Genomic DNA, 26,255 nt, shown 5'->3' on the forward strand with positions numbered 1-26,255 from the left:
CTAAAGTCATTTTTCCCCCACTTGCTTCATACAAGTTGGTTTATTTATTAGTGTTTATCAAATAACAACAATGACCAAAGTTAATTATCGTGGTGCCATGTGGGAGAAGTGACAGCAGCAACCTCAGCAGAATTATTTCATGTTTACTTTCAAGAAACAAAAATTAACTAACATCCTAAATCAGATGTGCTGTGAAAACATCTGAGATTTCACTTTAAGCCCATATTTTCATTTGAACCACTTTCACATTTCTGGCATTTAACGAACACGTGTTGTTGTTGAACCATGTAAAGTATTTTCAGATGCTGCTCACAGCAAATGTTAATATAGGCGATTAATTTAGCGCAATTAACGTCCTGTTTCAGGACATTTAAATTCTCAGTTGCAAAACAGGAATTTTTGCGATTCAGACCAATTTCTTCAGATTTAAATTTGGGACTCGTTCCTTATTTGAGGAATCAGGTTTGAGGCAATTAAAATGTGAAAGGCTGAAGGAGTCCAATAAAACACAGAGTTCAGCTTACAATTGTCAGTCACGCTTGTTTTTTAAACTGCATCAGAGGGCTCACTCACATGTTTAGCCAGCTCTGCCATGTCCGTGTGACGCTCTCCACGGGGTCGCTGAGGGGTGGCATGGTCGGGTGGGGAAGAGGAGGAACCGTAGCAACCGACAGATGAGGGAGAAACAAACTTCCCATGAGGACCCCGGAGAGGTGAGGACTTCTCTCGTCGTGGGGTGGACCAATCACTGGTGTGTGAGGGACCCGGGTAGGAGGAGGAGGAGGTGGAGGGTGAGACAGGAGAGGAATTCACGGTAACCCTGTCTGCTATCCACTGCCGTACCTGAAGGCCAAGGGAGAAACATGGAAGAGTGAATTCTCTTTAATGCGAGTACTGCTTTCACTTTGCTAAGATAAAAGCCACATGCATGAATTAGGTTAGAGGAAGCGTTTATAACAAAGCAAACCCGGACATGCTCTAGACTTGGAAAAACACTGATGGCCAGTTTGTGTCAGCTTTGGTCTCATGCAGAACTACACTGATAAAATAGTGGAAGTCAAAATGCTCCAGCAGTGACAGCGCCTGACAAGAACGTGCTTGTGAATATCCTGTTCAAAGGGAACCTATCTGGGTGTCTGACAGCCACCACTTACCTTAAGGAACAGTGCCTGTCTGTCTGTCCTGCTCTGTCCATGCTGGAAAACACACATGGCTTAGCATGCGGCCAACTTAAAAAGGAATTAATCTCCAATAATAAATAATAAAAACTCCGTTCACACGGCTGACATCAGGTGGATAGTAAGAACGATGCCGTATTTAGACAGTGAAAACATGCTGATAAGAATCACAGCAGCATCGTGGTTCATATTATGGTGTGATGAGAAATGCTGCTTTTGTCTCCAGCCAAGATAAATATTCTCAATTTATCTTTTGATGTTCAGTGCTGATTTAAAGCTTACAAACTTACACTAAAATACGAGTAACTCCGGAGTGTGGCAGCCTAAAAAGGTTTTGTTGTAGCCAGTTAATAAAACTTGTTCCTCCGGAAGCTCAGTATGAACTCATTTACTTTTGTGTGACATTTAATATATCTGTCAGCTTTGTCTGAGACCGTAAGATGCACCAGGGATGAGCTAATAATCACATTTAGCATCGTTTTAAACAGCTGACAAGATGCCCGGAGTGACATATTACATTTATCAACATTGTTTTCGCTTCAGTTACGGCCTTGTTTTTTTCGTGGAGTTTGATGGAACTGCTTAATTTGGGTGTTTAAGGACAAAACACTTTAATGTTAGGATGCCCAATGCCTCAAAGCCTCATGTTTAGCTTCACTTCTGATCATTTTCCAAACTCAAATCAACCGTCTTCCTGCTTCTAGACACACAACTCTTTCCTCTGCAACTTCCTAAATCTCTGATGATGATGATGATAATAATAATAATAAATCGAACTCTTCATGGAAATACCTTGTGCGATGAGCTGGGGGCGGACATCTCGCTTTCCGTTTTGTCGGCGTCAGGCTCCTCATCGCTGCCTTCCTCTGGACTGCTAACCTGCCCCGAAGCGGCCTCCTGAGCCTCGGTTTCTCCCGTTGGTTCGTCCGGCTCCATGTCCTCACTCTCGTCCTCCGTGTAGAGGGAGTCCGGTCGTCCGATGGGGTCATTAAGACTGGCAGATGCCACGACTGCACCTTCCCTTCCCACTGATGCTGTGAGCATGTAAAGGGTGTTAGCCGTGGGAACATCTTGGGACGCGGTTGAAGTTTTAGTAACAGTTAAGGCCTCTTTGTCAGATTTGCTTGTTGACGCTGTGGGGGTGACCGATGCAGTCGGGTCAAGCTGAAGCGAGAGGTTGCCGCTCATCGTAGGCTGCTGCACCTTCACAGGCGGCACCACAGTCAAAGATGTTTTACTGACAGAGCACTGCGCTTGATCTTTCTGGCCGCCAAGAGCCACAGACGCACATAAAGAGTCTGCTGCTGGGACAGTTTGGGGAAGGCACTCCTCAGACACTGTGCCAGACCAAGAGCTGTGGGCATTGGCCAACTTGCCGGCTGCATTCTGTTGCTTGGACACCTGTGCCAAGAGGGAGGGTGGGCTATTCAAGAGAGGAGTTTCTCCTGGTTTGAGAAGGAGCAGCTTTGGATTTATAACACCAGAGGAGTGAGTGGTGCAGAAAGCCTCTGGTTTGGTTTCTGTGGGCACAGAAACATTCTGAATACTCTGGGACGGAGTCTCTGTCAAAGCAGGCTTTGTGGCACTTACAACAGTGACTCTTGAGGGCTGATTTTCTACATGAGAAACGTGTACTGAGACGGCAACAGACGATTTCATCCCCGTGTCCTCACCAGCACCCACTGGGGATATGAGCGATAGTGCACCAGCTGTTGCTTCAGCTACCCGTTTTGGGGGAAGTGCTTGAATCACAAGAGAATCGTTCGCCTTTGTTTGGTCTGAAACTGCTGCACTGACCTGTGAGCAAGGCGTCACTATCTGCACACCGGCGTCTGCCCGTTCAACACCGTATGAGTCAGACGCAACAGCAGCTACTTCAACTAAACACACCTCACTTGAGTTAGCCACCTCAACAGCTTGGTCAGCATCTAATACCAAATGCTGTCCAACAGCTGCCACCCTCGTGTTTTGTATAGACAAATTATGACCGTTATTGTTAGAGCATGCTTGTATTTGATTTGAATCATCTGATGAAGGCTGCTGGGAAATAATGACAGTGTCACTTTCATTAATTGTGTGAATAGATGGTTGGAGATGCGACACTAGGTCATCTGAGTTTTCTAGCAACGCGTTGAACAAGTTCACCTCATATCCTGGAGAGTGCGCCACCTGTGCACTACTGCTGGCACACACCGTTTCCTCAGCAACCTCCTCAACCAGCCCGCAAAACTCATACACTTCCACGGGCTGAGAGTGTAACTCAATATCTGCCTGCACACTGTCTTCATACAGCTTTGGTTCTCCAGTAGAGAGTTCAGAACTCAGCTCATTAACAATGGCAGCTTCACAGACGCTGCCGTCCTCTCGCTGTAGGAGGTAACTCTGATTCAGGTGCATGTTAGACCAGTCCCCACTGATATGGGCCTCCTCTCTGACAACCACAATATCTTGAGCATCAGCTGAATGCACAAGCTCAGCAGTCAGTGGTGTCCCTGTTGTGGGTACTTGAGATGTTTCTGCTCCAACAACCTGCTCCGCTTGCAGTGAGACAACTAGGCCTGTGTCAAACAGAGGGGGTGCAGCAGGGGGGTTCGGGGAGCTCTCCTGTGTGGAAGAGCACTCTGGCAGCATTGTGAAGTCAGATGAGGAGATGGTCCTGTCAGTTTGTTCTTCCCTCGTGCTACTCTCCACCTGCTCTCCTTCAGGGGGATCGCAGCTCCTCTGGGTGTCGCTTTCTTCTCTGCCAGCGGCGCTGCCGGACGCCGAGCTTCCTTTTCCAGACGCGTATAATCCAGGAAGCGATTCTCTTGCTTTTGGGGTCCCAAGTATTTCAGATGAAGGGGGTTGTGTTTCTTTGTGAGAAGTGTCAACAAGCTCTTTAACATCCTCAAACATCTCAACTGATTCCAAAGAGTTTGATTTCTGTTTCTCTCTGGCATCATTTGAGACCTCTTTGATTTTAGGTTGCGTTTGTGACAGGTCAGTTTGTTTAATCTCGCTGTTGTCAGATGAGGGTAAAGGGAGCGGAGGCGATTTTGAGTCCTGGTGACCACCTGCCTGCTCCGCAGCACACGGCGGAGGTATATGGCTGCCTTGAGTTGCGTGAACAAGTGGGTCCCTGTCAGACTGCTCCGTAGCCCCATGCTCTGTGGTGTCTTGGACTTTAAAGCCAACACTTGATTGTGGGACAGACGGAGATGAGGCCGTGAAACAGATCTGAGATTGGGGTAGAGGGAGAGTATTTCCGCCTGTGTGCTCTTTTCCACCAAGTTCCATGTTTGTTCCAGTCTCTGATTTGTATTCCAATGTGATGGACTGTTTCTCCGTTGTCCCTGTGACAACCACGAGTTCAGCACCTTCCCTAGGTGGCTGAATCTGGTTTGTCTTACTATTTGAGTGGCTTTTCTCTTTATCAGTTTGTGACCCGTATTGCAACTCTTGCACTGTGCTGTCAATCTGTGTATCTGGGGCGAGGGGAGGGCAAAGGGGAGCTGGAGGCCTTTGCCTCTCAGCAGAGGAACTACAGTCCTCATTGAGGGATGTTGGCAAAGATCTCGAAACGCCGACACCTTCGGCAACGCCCTCCTCAGCGGGGACTTCTTTTGAGATGCTGTCCTTAGCGTCGCTGCTGATCGGGAGAGTCTCAGGCAAGTTGGTCGGAGGGGCGGTCTCCATGCTGAGGAATGCTGAGTCGTTGCTCTCTGGCAATGGCACGGTGGACGGATTGGTGAACGGAGGGACTGGGCGGGGGGCAGCTGCGACCGGCTGCGGGGCATGCCGAGGTGACACCCCAGCCACATTCTGTGCAGCCTGGGGATTGCCACCCAGCACATCCACAGCCGGAGAGGCACGCTGCCGCACCGCCTCCTCCCCAGAGCTTCCTCCCTCTGTGCTGCCCCGGCTACACACTGCACCTGGGGGCGATACAGATTTTTAACAAAGTGTCTGGACCAAGTGGGTAATTTATCGAGGCTAAAAACATACAGGGTCGTGAAATAAATAACTCAGCAAAAACTGTTCAAATATAAGGTAGGCAGTCACTGTGCTGTTGCTGCTTGCGCGTGTTTTTTTTTTGTTTTTTTTAAGTCAAATACAGGACAGTGTATTCTCCTCACCGCCTACCAGCCACCTGACTCACTGTCTTACAAAAGGCAAGGTGCATGCTTCTATTGTCAAAACAATCAAATGTTTTCATAGGAAATGGTCAGTTTAATGCCTAAGACAGAGGGAAGTGCAAACACCAGCCCTCATCACATATCAGGCATGATGTTACACTCAGAATTCACTGGATAGGATGAAGCAACAACTTCTCACCTGTCTGTGGTGTGAGACACAGATCTTCTGTGCTTTCTACTTCCAGGATGCTGAAATTAGGGTCCCCTCCACATATTCTGATAAATAAAGAGAAACAGATGATAACTTTATTATTGAAATCTGCAACAGCATCCCTCCTCCACTCCACCAAAAACTCCACTGCAGCCCAGACATTCGTGCATGCAAGACTCCAACAAAAACTGTACTTGGCTAACAGAGGGCTTTGCAAACACAAAGAGGAGCTAAGTGCATTTTTATTAGATGTTGTTTTAGTAAACACAGATGCCACAATGTGTGGGATGATGAGTAAGAAGTCACGCCAGGAGAGCAGCAGCAGCAGCACTCGGATAGCTAGGCTAGCCAACAACTGCTAGGACCACACTGGGATATCTGGCTGTGTTTTACTGGAGTATCTGCAGCAGTAATAAAAAAATAAAAAAAAATACCCCGTGAGGCAGCAGTGGAGGAGCAGCTACCTCCAAGTTGCATTTTGCTGCAGTCGCCCACAGGAAGGTGTTAGGTATTCTGCAGCACGCGCTCTCAAGCTAAAAAGCCGGTGACCGAGCGCGCGGGCCTCCAGTCATTCATTTATCAGCTATCGTGAATGTAAATGTTCTCCTATTGATAATGTGGCTAGCTGTAGCCACATGGGCTTGTGGATAAATTGTGCGAACTGTGAGGGAAAAAAAAAAAAAAAGCCCCACACACCTTTACTCGGCGGCTAGATTAGCACTGGATGCGCACATCTAAGATGAAATGATGAAATGTGAAATCGACTTTTTATTCGTGTCCCGAGCGTGGCAGTGGTACCACAAGCTCTGGTTAGCATTCTCGGCAAAAGCCACACAATTTAAATGGTTAACGTTGACGCCTTAACGCTACCGGTTTGGCTAGTGTGGTTAGCTAGCCAGCCAGCTAGCTCGCTAAGCTAACGTTAGCTTTGACAAAAACACTGCTCGGGTGGCACTTATGGGGGAAAAAAGCCTGCTAACTAGCAAGGTAGAAGAGTTAGTAGGGGTGCGTTCATTTGATGCGCAGGCGCCCCATCCCACCCGCAGTTATGTAATAAGCTCCGGCTTCAAAATGAGCCCGTTTGTGCCCGACACATTTGATAAGTTTCTTGGCGATGAGGGGCACAAAAAAACATGTGAAAAGTCGCATTATAACCCGCTTCTGCATGCACTTACAGAGGGGGACAATCACTCGTGACGTCACTGCGTGGGGTCAAATCTGTTTCTACTAAAAAAAAATTAGTAAACATTATTCACTTTCGAGCACTAACACACATCACTCCCTGTAGAAATGTACAAAAGAGCAAATAACAAATGAAAGAAAGTTCCATATAAATTTTGCAATGATTATACGGGGGATTTAGGGGGGCCCCACTCTGCCCCACGGCTGGCTCTTTCGAAGCGACGTTGAGGAAATGAGGGTTTAATTGTTGTTTATTTCGTGAAGCGCGGTTTGAATTAGTTTTTAGTGGTAATGCGGCTCTTTATTTCGCCGCCCTGATTTCTTCCATACAGAAAGTCTACACATTTCACCGCAGTCCGTTCAAAAAACACCATCAAGTAAAATGCAGTCTGATTGTGCCCTTTCGTTAGTCCGAGCCCCCCTTCAATCCCCCCATTACTTCCTCCTCGCCCCCCCTCCCTGTCAAGGCCGCCATCTTAAGTTCCCACCTACCTGAAATTTCCGACCAATTTTCTTTTACTAAATTCTCGCTGAAGGAGTCGTCATCCGCGTAAAATCGCACTCAATCCGTGATGCCAGTAATCCAAACTGTCTCCCGGTACCCAACGAGGTACCCCTAGGTCTGTGGGAAGAAGTTAAAATACGGACCGGGAGAGACTGGGTTTCGGCGCAGAATGTAGCGGTCGCGGGGAGGAGACTTTACGCAGCGAAATGGTGGAGGAGCGCTGCTGCTGACAAAGTACTGAACACACGGAAATATCGCGAGATTTCGTCAAGCGCGCCACTTGAAAATTCGATATTTTCTCTCTCTGCGGTTCGCTTGTGGAAATATTATAATTTATCTCGTTTATTTCTACTTAAAGACAACAAGTCGCTTAATAAGAGTTAGAATTAGATAGTTTGATAGTAAGGGGAGGTGTAATTGGTCACGTTGTGCGTTCAGATCTAAGAATAGTTTTTGTTGTAGTTTCTTTTTATTGCCAAAGAACAAATAAATGATGAAGCTACAGGTTATTTTTTATTTTTTTTGTGGGTAAATTCATGATCAAAAGACTTAGATGATGTGTAAGACTTTTGTTTTATCTATAAACCCTTGAGAAAAGAGTGTTTTTTCCTGCTCGCTCCCTTTAAATATATACTATGTTATTATGACAGTCCCTTCAGGGGGTCTTTTGGATAGTAAATACTCAATAAATCCCAAGAGAAATACAAGTGTCAATGATAATCTGCCAGATTATATGTGAAGAGATATTAAGAATGAAAATATTAAACAATTTGTCAATTATTTTAGCAAAAAAGGGACTTTTTGTGGCTTTTAAAATGTAAATATGTGCTGGTTTCTTTGTCTTCTTTAATACACAGAGTATTTCAGGGCTTTTTAGGAAAAAAAACAATGATTTTTGATGCATCAACTTTGGCCCATATCTTTTTCATGATCAATGAATCAAGAAAATAATTGATAACTGGCTCTGTAATGAAAATAATAGTTCTTAAGACTCAGAACAAAAGACCCACACAACAGAGTAAACAACAATTCATTTAATAATTAATCTTTGTGGTCTCTAGGGGAGGGGTTTGAAAGGTATAAAATGGTCATATTAAAATAATCGACCCAGTCTTTTCCCTCTCATGATAGCCACTGTCTAGTTGTCTTTTGACACAAGTACATATATTTTTTTTTTTTTAGCTCTTCAGCAGATGTCCCACTTATCCATGTATATAACTTATTTTTGTTGATGAAACAACTGGACAGTTCAATGTACAAGGCTCCCATAAGTCCCAAATGGATATAACACACAACCAACGACACACAGGCAAACCTCCCCTCTCAGCACAACAAAGTCATAGGTGAGATCCGTCGAAGAGGCCAGAGGTCGCAATGGATACGGCTGAATGTTCACAAGCATCAAAATGTTTCCTGTGAGGCAAAAGCCTTCTGCTTTGTCTTTTGCATGATTTGAAACGGATTACTTCCTGGGGAGAGAGTACTGGTTGATACCCAAAACAAAGACAAATAACATAACAGTGAATATATTTATTATTATAGAAGATAATTAATGTTAAGAATAATAATTACAAAGGCAATTTCTCTAGACTACTATAATCTGGTCCTGCACATATAGTCAAGAGGAGACTGGGAAACAGTTACAGGAAGCTCTAAATTACTGTGTTAACTCACACAGTGTAGCACAGTCCATTTCACCATTCATCCGTTGAAAACAAACACAAAAATGAGCCAAAAACAAAAACAAAAAAAAAAAAAAAGAGGTTGAATCTCCTTATCAGTGAGGTTGAGGGTTTGTGTTTAGATTTTTGGGTAAAGCAGGAAACTGAGGCGCGATGCTTACCGCTCTTCATGAAATGGTCTCATCAGTAATCTGTCTTTTCTACACAATGACAAAAAAGACACAAAGACAGAACAGAAAGCACCACTTTACCACGGTTTTTTCTAAAGACCCTCACCCACAATACTTAATCAGGGTTGATTTGTGTAGAGGAGGGCTTTATAATATCCCATGAGTTAACCAAGCTGAGGATGAACCCTTGACATGTTTTCACAGTGTACATCCCTCTGGAAGTCATTTCCAATCCACCCGGACAAGGCTCGCTTAAAAGCATGGATCATGATTCACCTGACAAAATGAAAAGAAGCTGTCCTCTGCCCCTTCGTACAGCTTTCGAAATTGACTACCGTAATAACCAACAGCCAGTAGAAAACAAAAATACACCAAGGATGCACAGAAACCATGTACCTTTAAATTGCACTGATAGAACCATTGCGCTTATTCCGAGTCTTGCATTTCCCTTCCTACCGTCACCTCCAGCCAGTCTTGGTTACCCTTTCTTGGGGGGGGGGGCTGGTTGTGGTGACTGGGAGGGCAGGGTTTAGTAGTCTGCAAGAGGAAAAGGGGGCAGGTTGAGAGCAGCACAGTGATCCTGACATTTCCCTTAATCTCCTCCAGTGTTGTCCCTGTACTATCTGGACTCTCCGTCTTTGTGGGCGCTGTACAGTGCCAGCTCACCTGGCCCTCCGAGTCTAGAACCGCGGGGAGGTGTGGACGACCGGCTGGTGATGGACGGAATGAGTGGAGGTGGTGCCCCCACTGCCAGAGCTCCCACCAGGCCTGCAGGGGTTTTTGTCAGGATGCCGTTGGGCACGTGGTGCGGGTTTAGTTGGCTTAGACGGGCATAGAGGCCAGCGTGGTGCTGGGAAGCAGGGGAGGCTCCGTGGGGGAGCGAGTGGGAGAGAAGGCCAGGGTGGAGCTGCTCCAGGTGAGCGGCAGTAGCAGCATGAGAGGGGCTTGCGAGGTGAGAGCCATGAGGGAGGTGTGGGTGCATCCCAAAGTAGCGAGCCCGCTCATAGTCTTCCCTCAGGATCTGGGCACGCTGCTCCTCATCCATCAGTCCTCCTCCTGGTGGTCCGAGGTGATGAGGGCGTTCAAAGTGATGGGCCATTAGGCCGAACTCCTGGCGGATAGCAGAGGTGGAGGCAGAAGAGGTAGACGACGGAGGGTGGTGAGGGTTGGCTGCTGCGGCTGCAGCTGCTACAGCCGCAACCCTCTCTGCCTCCAGAAGGCGCTGATGCTGGAGCAGTCGGGCCAGATGTGGATCGGACCGCAGGGCTAGGTGAGGGTCTGACCGAAGTGCCAAAGCCTCCCTGCGATGCTGATGTTGCTGCTGAGCCGCCAGCTCCCTCCAAGGGTCCCAGGTGAAGCTATGCGGACCCTGCGGAGGTCCTTGGCCTGGACCGTGGTGGAAACGTTCTCCTCCATGACCCACTACCAACCCTGCAGCACCTGTGCTCCCCAGATATGCTTCAATGGCCCTGGAACGGTCCAGCAGGGAAAGGTGTTGGTGTTGGTGTTGGTGGGATGGTGGTTGGTGGTTTGGAGTGTTTGACATGAGGGGAACACCAGGAGTGGGAGTCAGAGATAAAGAGGAAGAGGAAGGGGTACCAGAATTAGGGTGGTGTGGATGGCTGTTGGGGCGGTCGAAGCTGTGGTTGGGTGCTGGGGGAGGCAGGGTGATGGGGATATGCTCCGGCTCCTCTTTCCGCTCCTCTTTGACTTTAACCGGCGGGAGAAGCAGGGGAGGTTTGGAGACTGGCGTTGTGGTCCGGTCAGACTTCTTGGCCTGAGACAAAGAAGTGACAGAGGCAGATGCTGCGGAGGAAGAGGGCAGGTTGCCGTCTCTTTGTGAGTATAATGGTTCGCTGTGGAGGTTGTGTGCTGTCAGGGGCAGTGAGCGGGGGTAAAGGTCCAAGGGAGATGGGGCTGAGCGGTTGGAGGGTGGGGGAGTAGTGAGCACAGAAGATGAGGAAGACCGTGGTCTGTCCCTGTCTGCTACTAAAGTCGAAGAACCAGGCAGTCCTCGTGAAGACAACGTCGGCAGCGGCCTCTTATCCCCATCTCTGTCTCGCTCGCGGTCTCTGTCTCTATTTAAGCTGCGTGTCAGGTCCTCAATCGGCCCACTGCTCCCCCCCAGGGAACTGCTGTGGCCATTGATGTGGGAGACTGGGGTGCTACTGCGGGGTTTGAAGGAGGGAGCAACCGGAGACATTCTCACAGGTTGTCGGCCATACAGCATATTGTCTCTGCAAAACACAATGTGCACAACAGTTACGTTATGGAAACCATCCACACCAATCCTTACATGTAAAGCTTCAACTAGTTTTTCTGCCATTTTTTCCACTTTCTCACTGTAAAACATCCAAAATAGTCCTTTAAAATTAAAGCTAGCATAAAAATCAGCTGAATGTCACACCTGTCCTTTTCATCCTTGATGTGGGGGATGTCTCTCTTCTCTCCATCCTTCCCTCGATCCCTCTCGTCCCGCTTGTCTGGCCCTTTAGCCCAGCTGGGACCAGCAGGGAACCCAGATGGGCCACCGTGAAGACGGTTCCATGGGTCATGGTGGTTGGGGTTGGGTAGGCCTCCAACCACACTAGCTGGTGAATCTTTAGGGCCAAACACGGAGCTCGCTGCGGACCAAAAACACATCTTTTGTCAGACAGAAAACCAAAACAAAACAGAGCAGTGGTTTATGGGTAGAAGCGATGTAAACACATTTTATCCCTTAAATATTTTTCTTATAAATTGCTATTGCAGTCTTGTGGAAGAGCTCCACATGCTACACACCTGGTTTTGTAATCCAATATTATCCTGGTGAGCATGATCATCAAGTCAGTTATTTCAAGTTAAAACTCTAAACTTGCTTTACTCTATTAAACAACTACTTTGACAGCACATACAAAGGAACTCTTGATCAAAACAAGTTGTTTTCAAATGGCTGACCTCGACAAAATGATCAAACCTCTTGTCACCCTGTAAATGGTTTAGCACTCATTTAACGAACCACTTAGTCTAGTTGACTAGACACAAGTAAACAATGGAAAAACCTTCCAATAACCCATCACTTTTTTTCTGAGTCCAGAGAAAGGAATCTGTGCTTTCATGTTGGACTTTTAGTTGGACGGCTTCCAGCCTTCACAGCTGCTCAAATTGACGCATCCAACCTTGTACTTGTCTATCAATGACAAAGCCCAGTGCTGACAATCACAGCATGACTCTGACAGCGACAGCTGAGCTGTAACTGTGCTATAAGACAGGGGAGAGAAACATGAAGAGAAGAGAAGAGAAGGCTGGATATTGACTCTCAAAACTTTTATCTTACCAATCAACTCATGTCTGAATAACAAAGTAGGCAAAAGTTACTGCACTGAGTGCTTGGTCGGATAATTCAGTCTTGCTAAATTACTAATTAATATGATTCTAAAAAGTAATTTTGTTAATTTTAAACTGTATATATTCAGATGAAGCTCTTGTATGCAACATTTTTGGAGAAAAACATGTTTATATTCTCAATGTAACCATCAAAAAGCATACACAGTATATTGGCTGTAGACTTCACGTCAGTACCAGATCACAGTTCCTCACAAACTGTAGCTGTTACTCCTTCGGAAAAACAAACTGTGCTGTTAACGGTCTCACGAAAAGCTGATTCACATCCTACAATTAAACCATGCATGACAGCACCGTCGCAAGAAACGCCCAATATATAACATCTATTCTCCCTTTTTCTAGTTCGCTGTGAATTATCGGTTAACAATGGGATGACAGGAAGATAACCAGCTACAGTCATAAATTGCTCATGAGAACAGAACAGTGTGAAAGTTCACTTTCACTGGAAGCAGCCATCTCAGTTCCTGTTTTCCACTACAGCTTGCACATGTTAGCAATTAGCTGCTGAATGTAAATATACAGTGGAAGTAACTAATTCATATTTATTCTTAAATACTGATTATGATAAAGGTTTAAGTGCTAAATACACAATAATAAAGTGTTAATTTGACTTCAATGGAACATTTTAAATCAATTTAATTGTTAGAGTTCTATAACAAACATGTCAGATTAGTTGAGGAAACCTTACAGTATGTATTAACTAGCAAAGTGTGACACTACTGAGCTCGTGGTCATGCGCATGAAAATATAACCCTGGTGTTAAATGCATCGCCGTCTGTGCACCACCTGTTTTGAACAGATTAGATCTACCAGGATCGCTGCGACTCGACAAGCCACAACAAGCTCATCATCGTTTTTTTTTTTTTTTTTTTTTTATTAGCAGAGTATGGAAATCTTCTCCGATCACAGTTAATGTGCCAATCTGCATTTTAAATTTAAAAAACATTACATAATGCACTACGTGGGTGAGAGGAATAATTGTTTTACGCCCACACACATTTTATCCTTCGACTAAATCAAAGGAAACCTTTTAAGAGGTTCCAAGTATTTCACACTTATATCAGTGACAAGTTGTAGTCACTGACCCTCTTGTGGTACTTAGACGATACACTTGGATTTTTGAAGTCTGTCGTAATGCTCATATGTCCAGCATATGTTGATTTATTGTTTGCAATAGTTATTCCTCCTGTTCATACTGGCCATGACGTGATACACCTTCCTAGTGTGATTATACTGTAAAAGATGTGGACTCCACAGCGTTCTGTCCAGTCAGCTGACGTTAATGAGGCTTCAGCAGTCTGAGTTACACAAACAGAGTAAGAATCTTTTGATGTTACAGTCTTTAGTACAAAATTCCCTCTCTGTGCTTTCCCAGACAGCATTTCCTTGTCGAGTTGTGGCTAAGAGGTACTTCCTCGTGGTTGCATCCAGCTCTGTACACAACACCATCAACAAATCTACACAAGGCAGAAAAAAATAAATAAAATGTAGCCCTCTCATTAATTTGAATGAGGCCAGTCTTGTGATGCAGCCGGGACGTCAACGCAGGGGGCGCTGTCTGGCAAAAAAGCTGAGACGTGCAAACGTATAGGTAATCCTGGTGAACTGTCGTTTACCACGTGATTATTGTAAAGGAAGATAAAATAACCGCCTCTATGCTGAGTTGTAAAATCCTGTCTCCTGGTATTATAAACCACGGTGCAGTATTTTGCCGTCTGATAAGGTTTAATCTGAGGTCTATCACTCAAACTGGACTTAACTGGATCGCATTTCATTGTCTCGTCAGTACCTGAAGCCACTAACCACCAACGGAGCCCCCTGCAATGTTTTAATGTATTAGGACAGACTTCCGCGTTGAATGTACACCATAGCCGTGTTCCCTCCACCACAGCCTGGCGTGCACCTCGCCAGAAGGGTGACTACGCATCACGGTGACGCAGGCCGCTAAAACTGTGGTTGGTCTGCTTCATAGCAGAGTGTCTGTATCTCTCACTGACCAGGCAAGCCCAGAAAATTAAATGGTCAAACGCACCATCTCCTCCAGTGATTTTTAGCTTTTCTGTACATTATGATAATATGCAATTATCTAACTGTGCAATTCTCTGCGTTCAATAACCCATCTGTGCAATAATCAGCATTTTATATCTTTTTTTATATCATTAAATTTCTTTATTCTTATTTACTGTATATGTTCTGTTTATTGTATGTCCCATATTTTTCTTGCGTTTCTCTGCATCAGCACAACTGTAATGCCCAAATTTCCCCCTGGGGAATAAAGTATTTTATGATTCTGATTCTCTATTGCAGTAATTTCAGTAAGTGTATTTAGCTCCAAATACACTCAGATTCAGCACCACTGTTTGAAATCTATGAAGAAATAGAAAGACAGAAGAGACCAGCAGAGAAAACCCACCGCTAACTACAGTTTTGGCGGTGTGACTGCAAAGCGACTCAGACAAAACCTGCGCACAAGTACAGAAAAGCGTCGGCCGCTTGGCGTAGGCTCGGCACAGATTCAACACAGACGGTTAAATGAAGCTTAAGCCTCATGTTTCAAGAGTAGAGAAGACTGTAAGACTGACCCAGTGTTGGGCTGCCAAGTCCTCCGAAGGCACTAGAACCAAGGGCCCCCAGTGGGGTGAAGGGTGGCGATCGGCCGTATGGATCTAAAATCCAAACGTAGATAAAGATCAGAAATACTGTTGATGCAAACATTTATGGAACAGGCTCTAAGCTACGCTGCTACTACTGAAATGTAAGAATGTGGACACAACGATCAAAGATACTGTGTGATAAAGGTTTTACTGTTGTAACTGTTATGGAAAAACTACCAACAATAAATATACAAGTGACTGTAAAGGTCAGAGTAGGATCTGGAGTGGGTGAATCAAAGTGACAGACATTGGTTGTGCACAAGTGGCATACAGATGTGTCTTTTTTCAAGATGCTCTTACCCAAGTGTGCAGTTGGTGCAAGGAAAGAGGAGTGGGGCGTTGATGGAGAGATGAAAGGAGCTGAGGACGGATTGACTGGCCCTGAGGGACAGAAGTAGTGGTAAAGGGGAAAAAGAAAATGTCACAAGTGATCAAATCAAGTGCATCAAGCCACTCACACACTACATGCTGTGACTCAAGATAGCAAAGCTGTCAGACCTCAGGGACGTGGGGACAGGACGAATCCAAAAGCAAATAATGACAGGTTGTAAGAGGGGGAATTTGAGTTCTTTAAGAAATTAGTCAAAATGATGTGTGCAGAAACACTAAATCTACCCATCTTTCAGTCATGCAGCACATTACTCATTACACAAATGCTTAAATTTGTTCTTGGAAGACGAAAATCGTTTTAGGCAGGCACCTGCAGCTGAGAACAGACTGGGAGGTCTAGTCAGATCATGAGTGGGAGGCAGGGCTCCTCCGATTGGCCCCAGGGGGCCCATTCCCCCAGCTCCAGGAAGACGGGCCAGCAGGTCACTACGGAAGTCCAACTTGTGAGGATCAACCTGCATCAGCTGAGAAGGACGTGCAGAACAGTTAATCAGGCATTTAAAAGGGCTCACAAGACTCACAATATCTCAATGGGACATAACACATTTATTTATTCATGATTTTAGTCTCTCAATATGGCAACAAAGTGGAATTAATTTACAACACGTGATTTCAAGAAGACGCACCTTTACTTTTTTCTGATGGCTTAGAATCATCCAGGCCACGTATACATGCATAGCACACCATTTTCCTGGTTTCTGCACAGCATAAAAATAAAAAAAAAATCACAGGCGTTTACTTAGTTATTCCATGAATCTTGCATGTACAACTTTAAAGCCTTTGCACACAGAGTCAGATGTTCTTCCTGTTCAGAAATATCTTGTCTAGCCTCCACACAAGAATGGGGTTTTCCAGCTGGAGATAAGGTTACTCGCTACAGCTCAGTGTAAGTTTGGGTATAGACAAAAAAGAAAAGTCAGTGAAAAATGCATAAGCAAGGATACAAGAAGATCACGGGGGAAAGAACAACCACAGACATTATACGCTGGGTAATTTCGGGGTCTGAAATATCTAACTGGGTGTGCAAGGGCAGAGAGTAGACCAGTAGCAGTCAGGATTACAAGTGAGATTAGTGCAAAGAGTGATTGAAGCAGTGAGAAAGTAAAAAAAAAGGCTGAAGGTTTTAAGGAGCCAAGGGATTCAGAAACATCTGTTTTTGCTTACATTACTGATTTTCAACGATGTCCCAAATGGATCAGTTAGCTACAAGAGAACAGAAGTGTGACACCACTTTTAATCGACATCTCTCACTCTTTATCAGGAATAGTTTTGCACCCTTTACTGCACTGACTAGGCCCATGTTGCAGCACATCCTAACCTAAATTGGCTGTTGGCATCTAAAGTTTTATGCAAACAAAAGGATCTCCAGGGTAATTATGCTGAACTTCAGGTTCTATGTACGCGTGTTGTCCTTACCCTGGGGTCTTTGGGTTGCAGGTGGTGAGGCACAACCCGAAGTCGCGCAGTTATATCAGGACCCGTTCCCTGAGGGACAAGAGGCTGTCACACACAGCACAAAACATCAGGCACAAGCTACTGATCTACAGGTCTACAGCTGATTAACATCCAACATTAGTCTCTTCTTTTTCATGTGTTCTCACTGTGAATGAAGCTGGTAGGGCAAAGCGCCGACTAGATCACAACAGATTTGTAAAACATTATTTAAGAAGTAAAAGGAGACTCAAGTTTACAAAGGTAGAGTCATTATGAAGCCTTGTGGTGCCCTTGCTGCGAGAGGGTCAGTGCTCCTCAATAAATTACCCTCCAGTGCTTGTAACACTGTCTGTGAAGTCTTAATTGTCCTCAGACATGCCTCATGTTTTCATTTGAGGAACTCATAGTGTGAATGATCTAATGAGTGCTCTCTCTGGTCGGTGTTGACACAATGACACCAGGTAATGTGAGATGTCTTGTGACAAACATGATGTCTAGTGGGCGCCCAGGAATAAGTAATAATGCAAAGATGTAATGAGAGTTTTTCTCACCTTTGGCTGAAATGCTCCTTGCAAGGAGCTGAAAGGCCCAGTGGGAGGAATCACAGGCTGGATACTCGGCACTGAGGGCGGCGGGTATTGTGGGAAGAACTACCACGACACAGACACACATACGTAGATTAGTAACCATTTAACAGAAGAACAACTTAATTAAATCAGTGCCCTTTTGCACATTTTAAATCTTGCTGTTTCAACTGTTTAAGGTCATAAAACAGCAGAAATGTATTCTCAGTTTTATTACGTAATCTGTAAATGACCATCACCCACATAATCAATAAGATTATACAAAGTACTCACAGGGTGTCGGTACAGACCGTCCATTTTGGCCGGATACTTATCGAACTAAAAGACAAAAGCAGTGCACAGGTTAAAACATCTAAAAAAAAAAAAAATTAATATGGTCAGCATTCCAGCCACACTGGAATTTCAAGTACAACACAGATGTTCAGCAAAACAGCAGAGAGCATCTCACCAGAGGCGGTGCGGTAGCTGTGGGGTGCAGGAAGGGCGTGAAGTGTTGGTGTGTGTGCGTGTGTTGGTGCTGGTGGTTGTGCTGATGGAACTGGAAGGCCAGGGGTTGGATGCTCGGCTGGTTCTGAGACGTCCGGCCTGATGAACCCGGTGCGGAGCTCGATGCTGATGGACCGCCCGGAGTGGAGCGGCCCACGGCTGCTGCATTATTTTCAGCCCCTGGGACGCTGCGTCTGCCCTCGCGCTCTTGTGAATTCAAGAAGTGGGAGTTCATTTCCTGGTCTAAAGAGGAAGGTGTCAAAAATAAGGTGACTGATTCGAAATAAAACGTTCAGATCACAATTATACCACTGATTGGCTCTTGAATGCAAGTACAGGAACATCACAGTGCATTCTTTTAACTTGCTAGAATTCATTCAATAGATGCAAAAATAAAACATTTGATCCAATCCAGCACATACAGCACGCACCCTCTGCTTTACACAAGGAATGCAATGCTTGCAGTGCTGATGTGATTATACCTTAATTCATCAAATAAAACTTCCTCAACACACCCAGACGAACCCAGACAACCGCCAGAGGAAGTCTGGGTTTGGTTTATTTTAGTAACATATTAGTCATAGTGTTCCTGTGAACAGCTGAAACAAATGAACAAACTGTAACAGCAGTGAAAAGTAGCAGTCCTGATGACTGTACCTGCTGCTGTTGAGTGGGAAGGACCTTGTAGCAGAGGTGGAGGAGGAGGCAGGCCAGGTGAGGACGTGAACAGGGCCCCAGAGCTGGCTCGGGATGGGGGTCGGAGAGGCCCTGAGGATCCTGAGCTCCTGATGTAGGGCAGCGAAACACTGCTGGAGGGAGTCGGAGGGCACATGGATGAGGAAGACGCAACAGATGAAGCAGATGAGGGAGGTTTGACTGGGGTGTTGCTCCTGAGAGGAAACACAGCAAAGATAATGAATCACTTTGGAATTTATAGAAGCATTCACTGAACAAGTTGTAAGATTAAAGAATAAAGATACTCAAATTTTACATACCTGTTGTAGATGGAGTGAGATCTTCCAGGCAAAGTGAGGAAGGATTTGGGTTTGGAGAGTGGGGGGCTGCCGTTGTGGCGGTTGCCGTTACCGCTGAACGGGCGGGGTACTGTGCCCGAGGTGATGACCGGAGACTCGGAAGGCATGCAGGAGAAGGTGGCAGAAGAGGTAGAAGAAGAAACAGGCTCTGGGAAATGCGGCTCCAAGCTTTTCTCCTGACTTCGCTCCAAGCCAGAGACTCTCGGGGTCACCATCAACCGCGAGACGGCGCCGCAACCGGCCGGTAGAGTCGTGCAGCTTTTGCCCATGGACGTGCCCATGTTTGAGGGGGCAGGCTCCACAACTAAAGAGGAGAACATCAGTCAGCCTGCATAGTGTTAAAGTCAGACACCAGTGACAACTGTTGTTGGACTTCTAGCCCACTGCACTCAGGGCACTTCCCCTTTACGTGCAGCTGTATGTTCTTTTGTGACTTGTACAGTGTCTTGCTAACCAATCACCCTCCAGGGACAAAAATAAATTAAAAACACTATAACAGTACAGAGTGACGTGCAACACATACAGAGAGGGAGAACAAACCCAAAGTGTGAAACAGTGCTTTCAGCTACAGGCCTTAACAAATCTAAATACATTTAGCAAAAAGTGACCAAAACCAAATTCCCAGAAAATGTCGGATCACAAAAAGTTTATTATCAGCTAAACCCCCACCATTGAATACCAAACAACTGATCTTTCATGTCATATCACATCAGTGAACACTGCGTATTCTGATCCTTTAGTATTTGCAGATAATAACTGAATTAAACTGTGATGACACAAGAATGAAGCTCCTTTAATAATTTTCTGTTAAGATCTAAATTTAGGCTTGTGAGGGCCCGTTAGCTGACACATCAGTTCACCGTTTCATGAACACAAAGTGGCAGAAAAAAAGTGGACCAGCAGTATTGATTGTCTCGTACCTTTCCTAGTACTGACTGTGAAGACTGGGTCCATGTCATTGTCGGAGGCCTGGAGGAAGATGCGAAACAAAGATATAATTTCATCTGTACTCGACAAAAGTGAGCACGTAAATCAGCAGATATTATATCATATTAAGATGACATCATGTATGACCGTTTACTACACGGCACAACAAATTAATAGAAACATCCTTGAGAAACTGAGTCAATCTTGTACTATTGATAAGATAACAAATGAGCAGTACACACCTTGTCTCCTGTATCGCTCTCAGTGTCACACTGACAGGGAAAACAAGACAAACATTCAGATTTGCATCAATTAGAATATTTCAGGCAACAGAGCAGTTGGCAGAAATGCTGCACTGTGTTGCAGGACATCAATTCATTCAACTACAATCAGAAAAGAAACTTACAATGTAGCCGGTCTCCAAAGGGTGGCCCTAGAAGAGAAAGGAATTTATAGTATTAGCTCCAGTGGTCTTAAAAACAGGCTAAATGGAAAAAATATGTAAATAATTTACTTTAAAAATGCAAAATATGTTTAAATAAAACTCTTTTTCCTGGTTGTGAGGAGTTACCGTGTACTGTTTCATTAACAAAGATGCCTTTCAATGAGCCGCATGTTGTAAACCAGTTTTACCAAAGTTATTTCAATGGTAGAACACACAGGCCAGCAGCATTACAGACATGTAAACACAACTATTTGATTAAGTATTAGCTCAACGTCTCACATGACAAGATGAAGGTGAATCCAAAAAAAACATTTAAGCGCAGTAGAGTCTGAACTCGGCTAATCACCTCTATCCTTCTTCTCTTATTTCTACTCTTCCAACAGCTGCTGGAGTAGCTGTGCGGGGCTCCTTCCTCCGGCTCCGTCAGCGGCCCTCCGCCATTCTCCTCTGGCCCTCTCTTCCCCTTGTTCCTCCTTCCCAGCATATCAGTGCGCTGACTGGGCTTCATGGAGCAGTCCATCTGATAAGGGGAGAGAGAAGAGAGAAAAAAAATAAAATAAATCAGTGTTTATGGGTCTATCAATAAGCATGAATGTGGATGTCTGCGGGCGAAGACCGTCGGTCTGCTACATGCTGATTAATGTCCTGACAGACCTCATTTCTGCATAGTTTCTAATCTGAGTGATCGCAAAAATAGAAACACCAGAATGATGTAATGCAGCCTGCACGAGACTATTACTTCAGCTGTTTGTGTGTAGACACAATTATATGGTGTGTTTTAAGTTGTATTTTGTGGTGGCGTTGTATTGAACTTGTTTTTAAAAATGTGATTCTAATATTTTGTCCATCTTGTTTAACAATACAGGCCGAACTAACAGCCCAAAACACAAGTGTAGAGTTTAATCAACACACACACATTAGTCTTAGATTTTATTGCAGTGTGTAAAAGGTTCCCATCATTCTGACCACTTATCAGAAGATAAATCTGAGCATTTGTGAGATGATTAAAGAATTAAAAAGGACGGATATAAGCATCTCTGTGACACAAAATATTTTCTTTTTTACAAACAAACACATTAGAATAAAATTAAATAATCAAAAAAGGAAAATCACAATGTCATCTGACTGCTCACAGACATAACCAGTCTGTGATGAGGGGTTGTGGAGTATGCTTTCCCTGGCTATAAAAAGGGTCACAGGCTAAAAAGGTAGGGGAACCAGTGACAAATGCGCAAAGACAGCCTGAGTACAAAGTGGTTCTCCAAACCCCAAGAGAACTGTCGAGAAAAAAAAAGGGCAAGTTAACCATCAGGGAAAAGAGATTGTTTGTATTAGGCAAAACGTTCAGGTGATTCAGATCCAAATAAAGACATTTCCATCTAATGAAATAACACCTGGGAATTACAAAGTGCTGCTGCTGCATTTATTCCACAACTACTCTGTAGAGTTTTAAATCCTGTTGGTAGTGAGACACACAAAAAAAAGACTATGTCCACCTAAAAACTGCCATATATCGCCATAGTACTGATTTCCACATGGGTTTAGCAGGATGCTTCAAAGTTATGAAGTTTATGTTGCTCATTTTAGAAAAATACAGGACCTAATATAGAAACCTGCATTTGGAATAAAGAATAAATGAAAGCAAAGTAACACAACTTTAAGGTTGCCACAGCTCCGCTGTCCAACTGGTGGAACAGATTTTTTTTTAAATTAAATGATCTTTTTACAAAATAACAACAGGCAGCTATTATTGTTAATAATTTCAGGCAGGAAATGTCTAAACTCAGAAAGGAAATTGCCACATTCCTCCAGAATATGCTGTAATTATTTTGTTGTTGGTGTTCTTACTGCTTTTGCATCAGTGGTTTCTGATAGTAACAAGCCATCAATCATGCAATTCACCAGGACATTTGACTGTAAAATCAAGTTACCCAAGAGAATAGGGTGACTGTATGTGTGTGCGTGCTTGTAAATAGACATTTTTGTAACATAACCTGACAAATAACTTGGTTTCCTGTCTTGTTGCAGAAGCTACATGCAAAAAAAACCACATAACATGTGATTACATATTATGTTTCATGTCATAATGCAAATAATCATGTACATATGATGTGTTTAATATCTACAAGCATTGTGGAAACTTCACATCAACTAACCAATGTCCTGCCTGACTTGATAAACAGACCTGAGTGGTTAGTAATCAAAAGTACTGGGTGAGTCCAGGTCCAAGTGTTTAAACAGCACAATCTCTGCTGTTGCATATTCTAATTATACCTATTTTTCTTGTGGATTAGTTTTTACTTTCTTCTGAAGTCATTTAGCAGCTCATCAACACCTCGCAGAGTAGGAAAATGAATAATTAAGGCCTCTCCAGAACCCATTAAGGGGTTGGCCTGAGAGGATTGCTTTCGCCGTGCAAGGAATGGTGTCAGAGTTGAGGAGTTCAATTTTCAGCCTCTTTTTTTTTTCTTTTTTTCTTTCCACACCTTTAGCTGGAGGGAGGAAGGCATGATTTGACGTGATGGAGAAGAGTGAAGGCAACAAGCATTCAAAGTGGTGATTTCAGCCCTTTACTGCTCCACACACACCCAGATCAATTCAAAGAGGAAATGGTTGTGTGCCAAATGCATGTCACGCTGCATTAAAGAGTGACCCACCACCTTGTTCATGGTAATGTGGAAAAATAGATGCTGTTTGATGAATGACAGCTGGTAACTTGGTGTAAAAACGTGGAGCAGGCATTTACCTCCAGTGCCTCCAAGCTGATGAAGCTCGCGATGCTGAAGCCATCGATGATGTCTTCCTCGCAGGACACAGACTCCCTCTTCCTCCGGCGCGGAGGCCTGTGTCTCCCAAAGCCGGGCCGGCACTCTCTCCCACCGGGACCCAGGACACTGTTCGTCCCACAAGCCTCCCTCTCGGAGCCCGAGGACAGGGATGTGGCCCGCTCCTCGGCCAGGTCCACTCGCCGCCTCCGCCGCTCCCTGTCGCGCTGCGAACGGGACCGTCGGCTCTGCCTGAATCCAGTGCTTCGGCTCGGGCCCTCCATGTTCACACAGCACCTCCTTTTGTAACTCCAGTGAGACCAAAGGCACTTTATTTAAGTCCCGGTCCGGTGGAAGGCACCGAACCGCAAATAAAACACCACCACACAGGCCCTCGCAGGGAGCCTCTGTTAAAATGGCGTTAATGGAACCAGTGGCTATTATTTACCGTCCTTTGACAACAGTCTATTGGCATCAGTGCCTTTCTTTCGGCGAAATTTTAGTGTCATTTCAATTAATCTGAACGCAAACTTAGACCCACATGGGAATTTAAAACATCCACGACACTCACAAATGTCAGGACATAGCAGGCTGTGTCTCGCAGACGGCTAACACTAGCTAGCTAGCAGGAAAACCAGCCCGACAACCGCACAAGTTATACGCATGTAAACAAAAAAAGACAAGTCTGGCTGTGTTACTGACAAAGCAGGCCAAGACGCCTCTAGATATAATCCAAAAATGAAAACCACGTCAACGATGGCATTGCTCAATACAGCTCTTACATCCAGGATTTCCCAAAATTCTGCACACGCTGACAAATTTATTTGCCTGTTAGCAAAATTATACGGTTAGCTAGCTAGCAAGGCCAATAACCCAGATATCCGACGTTAACACAGCGGCGGCCGTGACATGATGTCGCGCTAATGTGTATTAAAAGTATTACTGTTGACACCTGCTGTGAATTACTCCCCAATTTAAAGGAGTAAAAGGTCCCGTTGAGCTAAAGTAGTTAATGCTAATGCTAGCTAACGTTAGGTCAGTGTTGACTCCAGCCAATTAGCTTTAGCTAGCATGTACACGGCTAACTCAATACAGTACAATATATCTAGCCAACAACCTAAGAATAAAACTATATTCTTAAAACGTGTCGGTAACGACTGACAAGCCGGACAGTTTACTATGAAGCTAACTAATGTTCCGCATCCAAAAGAGCAGATTTCCTGCTGCCGAAACGTAGATGGCCGATGGTAATGGTTGAATTCGCATCACATCAAAAGAAAGACGTAACGTTAGCACTCGGGCTAGCTAGCGTTAGCCGATCCAGCTGTTAGCCAGCTAAAGCCACAAGCAAGGATTTTTTTTTTTTTTTTTTTTTTTTTTAGGAAACAGGAAGAATACGAGCGCTCTTTTAGCAACCAATCGTCCACAGAATAATAATATCTCGTTTCTTTTACACACAACTCTTGTTTAGTTCCACCTCCATCATAAAGAAAAAAAAAATCAAGGCCCAAATATCAAAGCCTCGGTGTCGATTTCCATAAACGAGGGTGTCGGCCAAGCCCCCGTTGGGCTGGGCAGCTCCTTCATGCAGCCTTCACTGTGTGTAATCCAATGTTTAGGATTAGTTGGACCACTCTCCGACGTTTCCGTTGAACGGGTTCTTATTCTCACTAAATCCACAGTGGATGTCTGTCAGGAGGGAAGGAGAACGGCTCCGCTGCTTCCCCTTCACAAGTTTCCACTGAATTGGAAATTTATCGTGAAAATCTGAGAGACACAACCCTTGTCAGCCGTGCAGTGCATTGTGTGCGCCACTCTTCTTCCTCAGTGTCCACACTGGCCTGTCTGCAGCGCTGCTTGTGCATACTGCCACCAGGTGGATGCAAGAGTGTGTGGAGCTAATTCTCTCCGTGACTGTCGGCTTTCCACGCGACAGACGGCTTTAAAAGTTTAAGACTTAAAAATTCTACATTTATTCTCAGAATTGTGACTTAAAGACAGAACACAGACTTTACTATCACAATTCTGACTTTGAACTCTGAATTCTGATTCTTAGAGTTCTTGGAATTCTGAGTTCAGACTCAGAATTCTGACTTTAAAATCAGAATTCTAATTCTGAGAATTCTGACTGAAAGACAGAATTCTGACGTCATACTCAGAATTCTGACGTCATACTCAGAATTCAGAATCTTACAATTCTGACTTCAAACTCAGAATACAGACTTTATTCTCAGAATACAGACTTTATTCTCAGAATACAGACTTTATTCTCAGAACTCTGACTTCAAACTCAGAATACAGACTTTATTCTCAGAACTCTGACTTCAAACTCAGAATACAGACTTTATTCTCAGAATACAGACTTTATTCTCAGAATACAGACTTTATTCTCAGAACTCTGACTTCAAACTCAGAATACAGACTTTATTCTCAGAAGTCTGACTTCAAACTCAGAATACAGACTTTATTCTCAGAACTCTGACTTCAAACTCAAAAGTCTGACTTTAAACTCAGAATTCTGATTCTCAGAGTTGACAATAAAGTCAGAATTCAAAATTACAGGAACAACCAAGGGCTTTGCGAAATTAGCATTATTGTTTGTCCAACTTGCACTATATCAGATAAGATAAGATAAGATAAACCTTTAAGATAAGATAAAAGTTCGCTCTTATTGCAGCTCAAAGGACAGACATAAAGCACACAGTTAAAGAAAGAGAAAATTAAATAAACACAATATATACAGAAAAACCTTATATATACGAAAAGAAACATTATATACACAAGTAATACAATAATTATAAGAGAAACAACAACAGGGTGGGATGGGATGGAAACATTCTATGGATTATTGCACAGTTGATTGGTTGAGTAATAAGTGATAATAAAGTGCATTCAGTAGTGATTGTAGTTGGTGCAGCAGACTATAATGCAGCATTGTACAGTCTGACTGCAGTCAGAATGAAAGACCTGTGGAAGCGCTCCTTCTTACACCTAGGGTGTATTTATTCATCTCACATTGGGGAAATTTGCAAATCTGCAGCAGCAGAGAACAAGAACAACAGTGCAAAGATAAGTTTAAACAGGTGCGTATATGAGTATAATATAATAT

At 44.3% G+C, this 26,255-nt stretch overlaps 3 protein-coding genes across 9 annotated transcripts in view; all 3 read right to left on the reverse strand.

Moving 5' to 3' along the window:
- The window catches only part of srcap (Snf2-related CREBBP activator protein), a 33,627-nt gene extending 30,686 nt beyond the window's left edge, over nucleotides 1–2,941 (reverse strand). The window contains exons 1-2 of the mRNA XM_070852230.1: nucleotides 1,971–2,941; nucleotides 574–843 (exon numbers count right to left, since the gene is read on the reverse strand). Coding sequence (XP_070708331.1) covers nucleotides 574–843; nucleotides 1,971–2,837 — 1,137 coding nt within the window. The 5' untranslated portion in view covers nucleotides 2,838–2,941. The remainder of the gene's footprint in view (nucleotides 1–573; nucleotides 844–1,970) is intronic.
- Nucleotides 2,848–7,360, reverse strand: LOC139220162 (serine-rich adhesin for platelets-like). Its single transcript, XM_070852231.1, has 5 exons — nucleotides 7,179–7,360; nucleotides 5,493–5,569; nucleotides 2,931–5,086; nucleotides 2,895–2,899; nucleotides 2,848–2,860 (listed from the first exon to the last, which is right to left on the reverse strand). The coding sequence occupies exons 3-5, from the start codon at nucleotides 4,851–4,853 to the stop codon at nucleotides 2,848–2,850; spliced, it is 1,941 nt and encodes a 646-aa protein (XP_070708332.1). The 5' UTR covers nucleotides 4,854–5,086; nucleotides 5,493–5,569; nucleotides 7,179–7,360.
- Nucleotides 7,361–8,210: 850 nt separating this feature from the next.
- Nucleotides 8,211–24,953, reverse strand: fbrs (fibrosin). 7 transcript variants are annotated; one of them, XM_070851492.1, is made up of 18 exons: nucleotides 23,128–24,953; nucleotides 20,728–20,901; nucleotides 20,343–20,369; nucleotides 20,179–20,208; nucleotides 19,930–19,978; nucleotides 18,971–19,313; nucleotides 18,633–18,862; nucleotides 17,938–18,218; nucleotides 17,763–17,807; nucleotides 17,457–17,555; nucleotides 16,888–16,971; nucleotides 16,636–16,674; nucleotides 16,098–16,169; nucleotides 15,782–15,935; nucleotides 15,382–15,462; nucleotides 15,010–15,093; nucleotides 11,451–11,667; nucleotides 8,211–11,280 (listed from the first exon to the last, which is right to left on the reverse strand). In XM_070851492.1, the coding sequence occupies exons 1-18, from the start codon at nucleotides 23,428–23,430 to the stop codon at nucleotides 9,663–9,665; spliced, it is 3,930 nt and encodes a 1,309-aa protein (XP_070707593.1). In that variant the 5' UTR covers nucleotides 23,431–24,953; the 3' UTR covers nucleotides 8,211–9,662. The 7 variants fall into 7 exon arrangements, with proteins under 7 accessions (XP_070707593.1, XP_070707596.1, XP_070707595.1 ...); XM_070851495.1 differs by having other exon boundaries at nucleotides 17,938–18,182; nucleotides 18,633–18,865; XM_070851494.1 differs by having other exon boundaries at nucleotides 16,888–16,956; nucleotides 18,633–18,865.
- Between the last annotated feature and the right edge of the window lie 1,302 nt (nucleotides 24,954–26,255).

Source organism: Pempheris klunzingeri, chromosome 20 (genome assembly GCF_042242105.1).
Source record: "Pempheris klunzingeri isolate RE-2024b chromosome 20, fPemKlu1.hap1, whole genome shotgun sequence".
NCBI classification, from domain to species: domain Eukaryota; kingdom Metazoa; phylum Chordata; class Actinopteri; order Acropomatiformes; family Pempheridae; genus Pempheris; species Pempheris klunzingeri.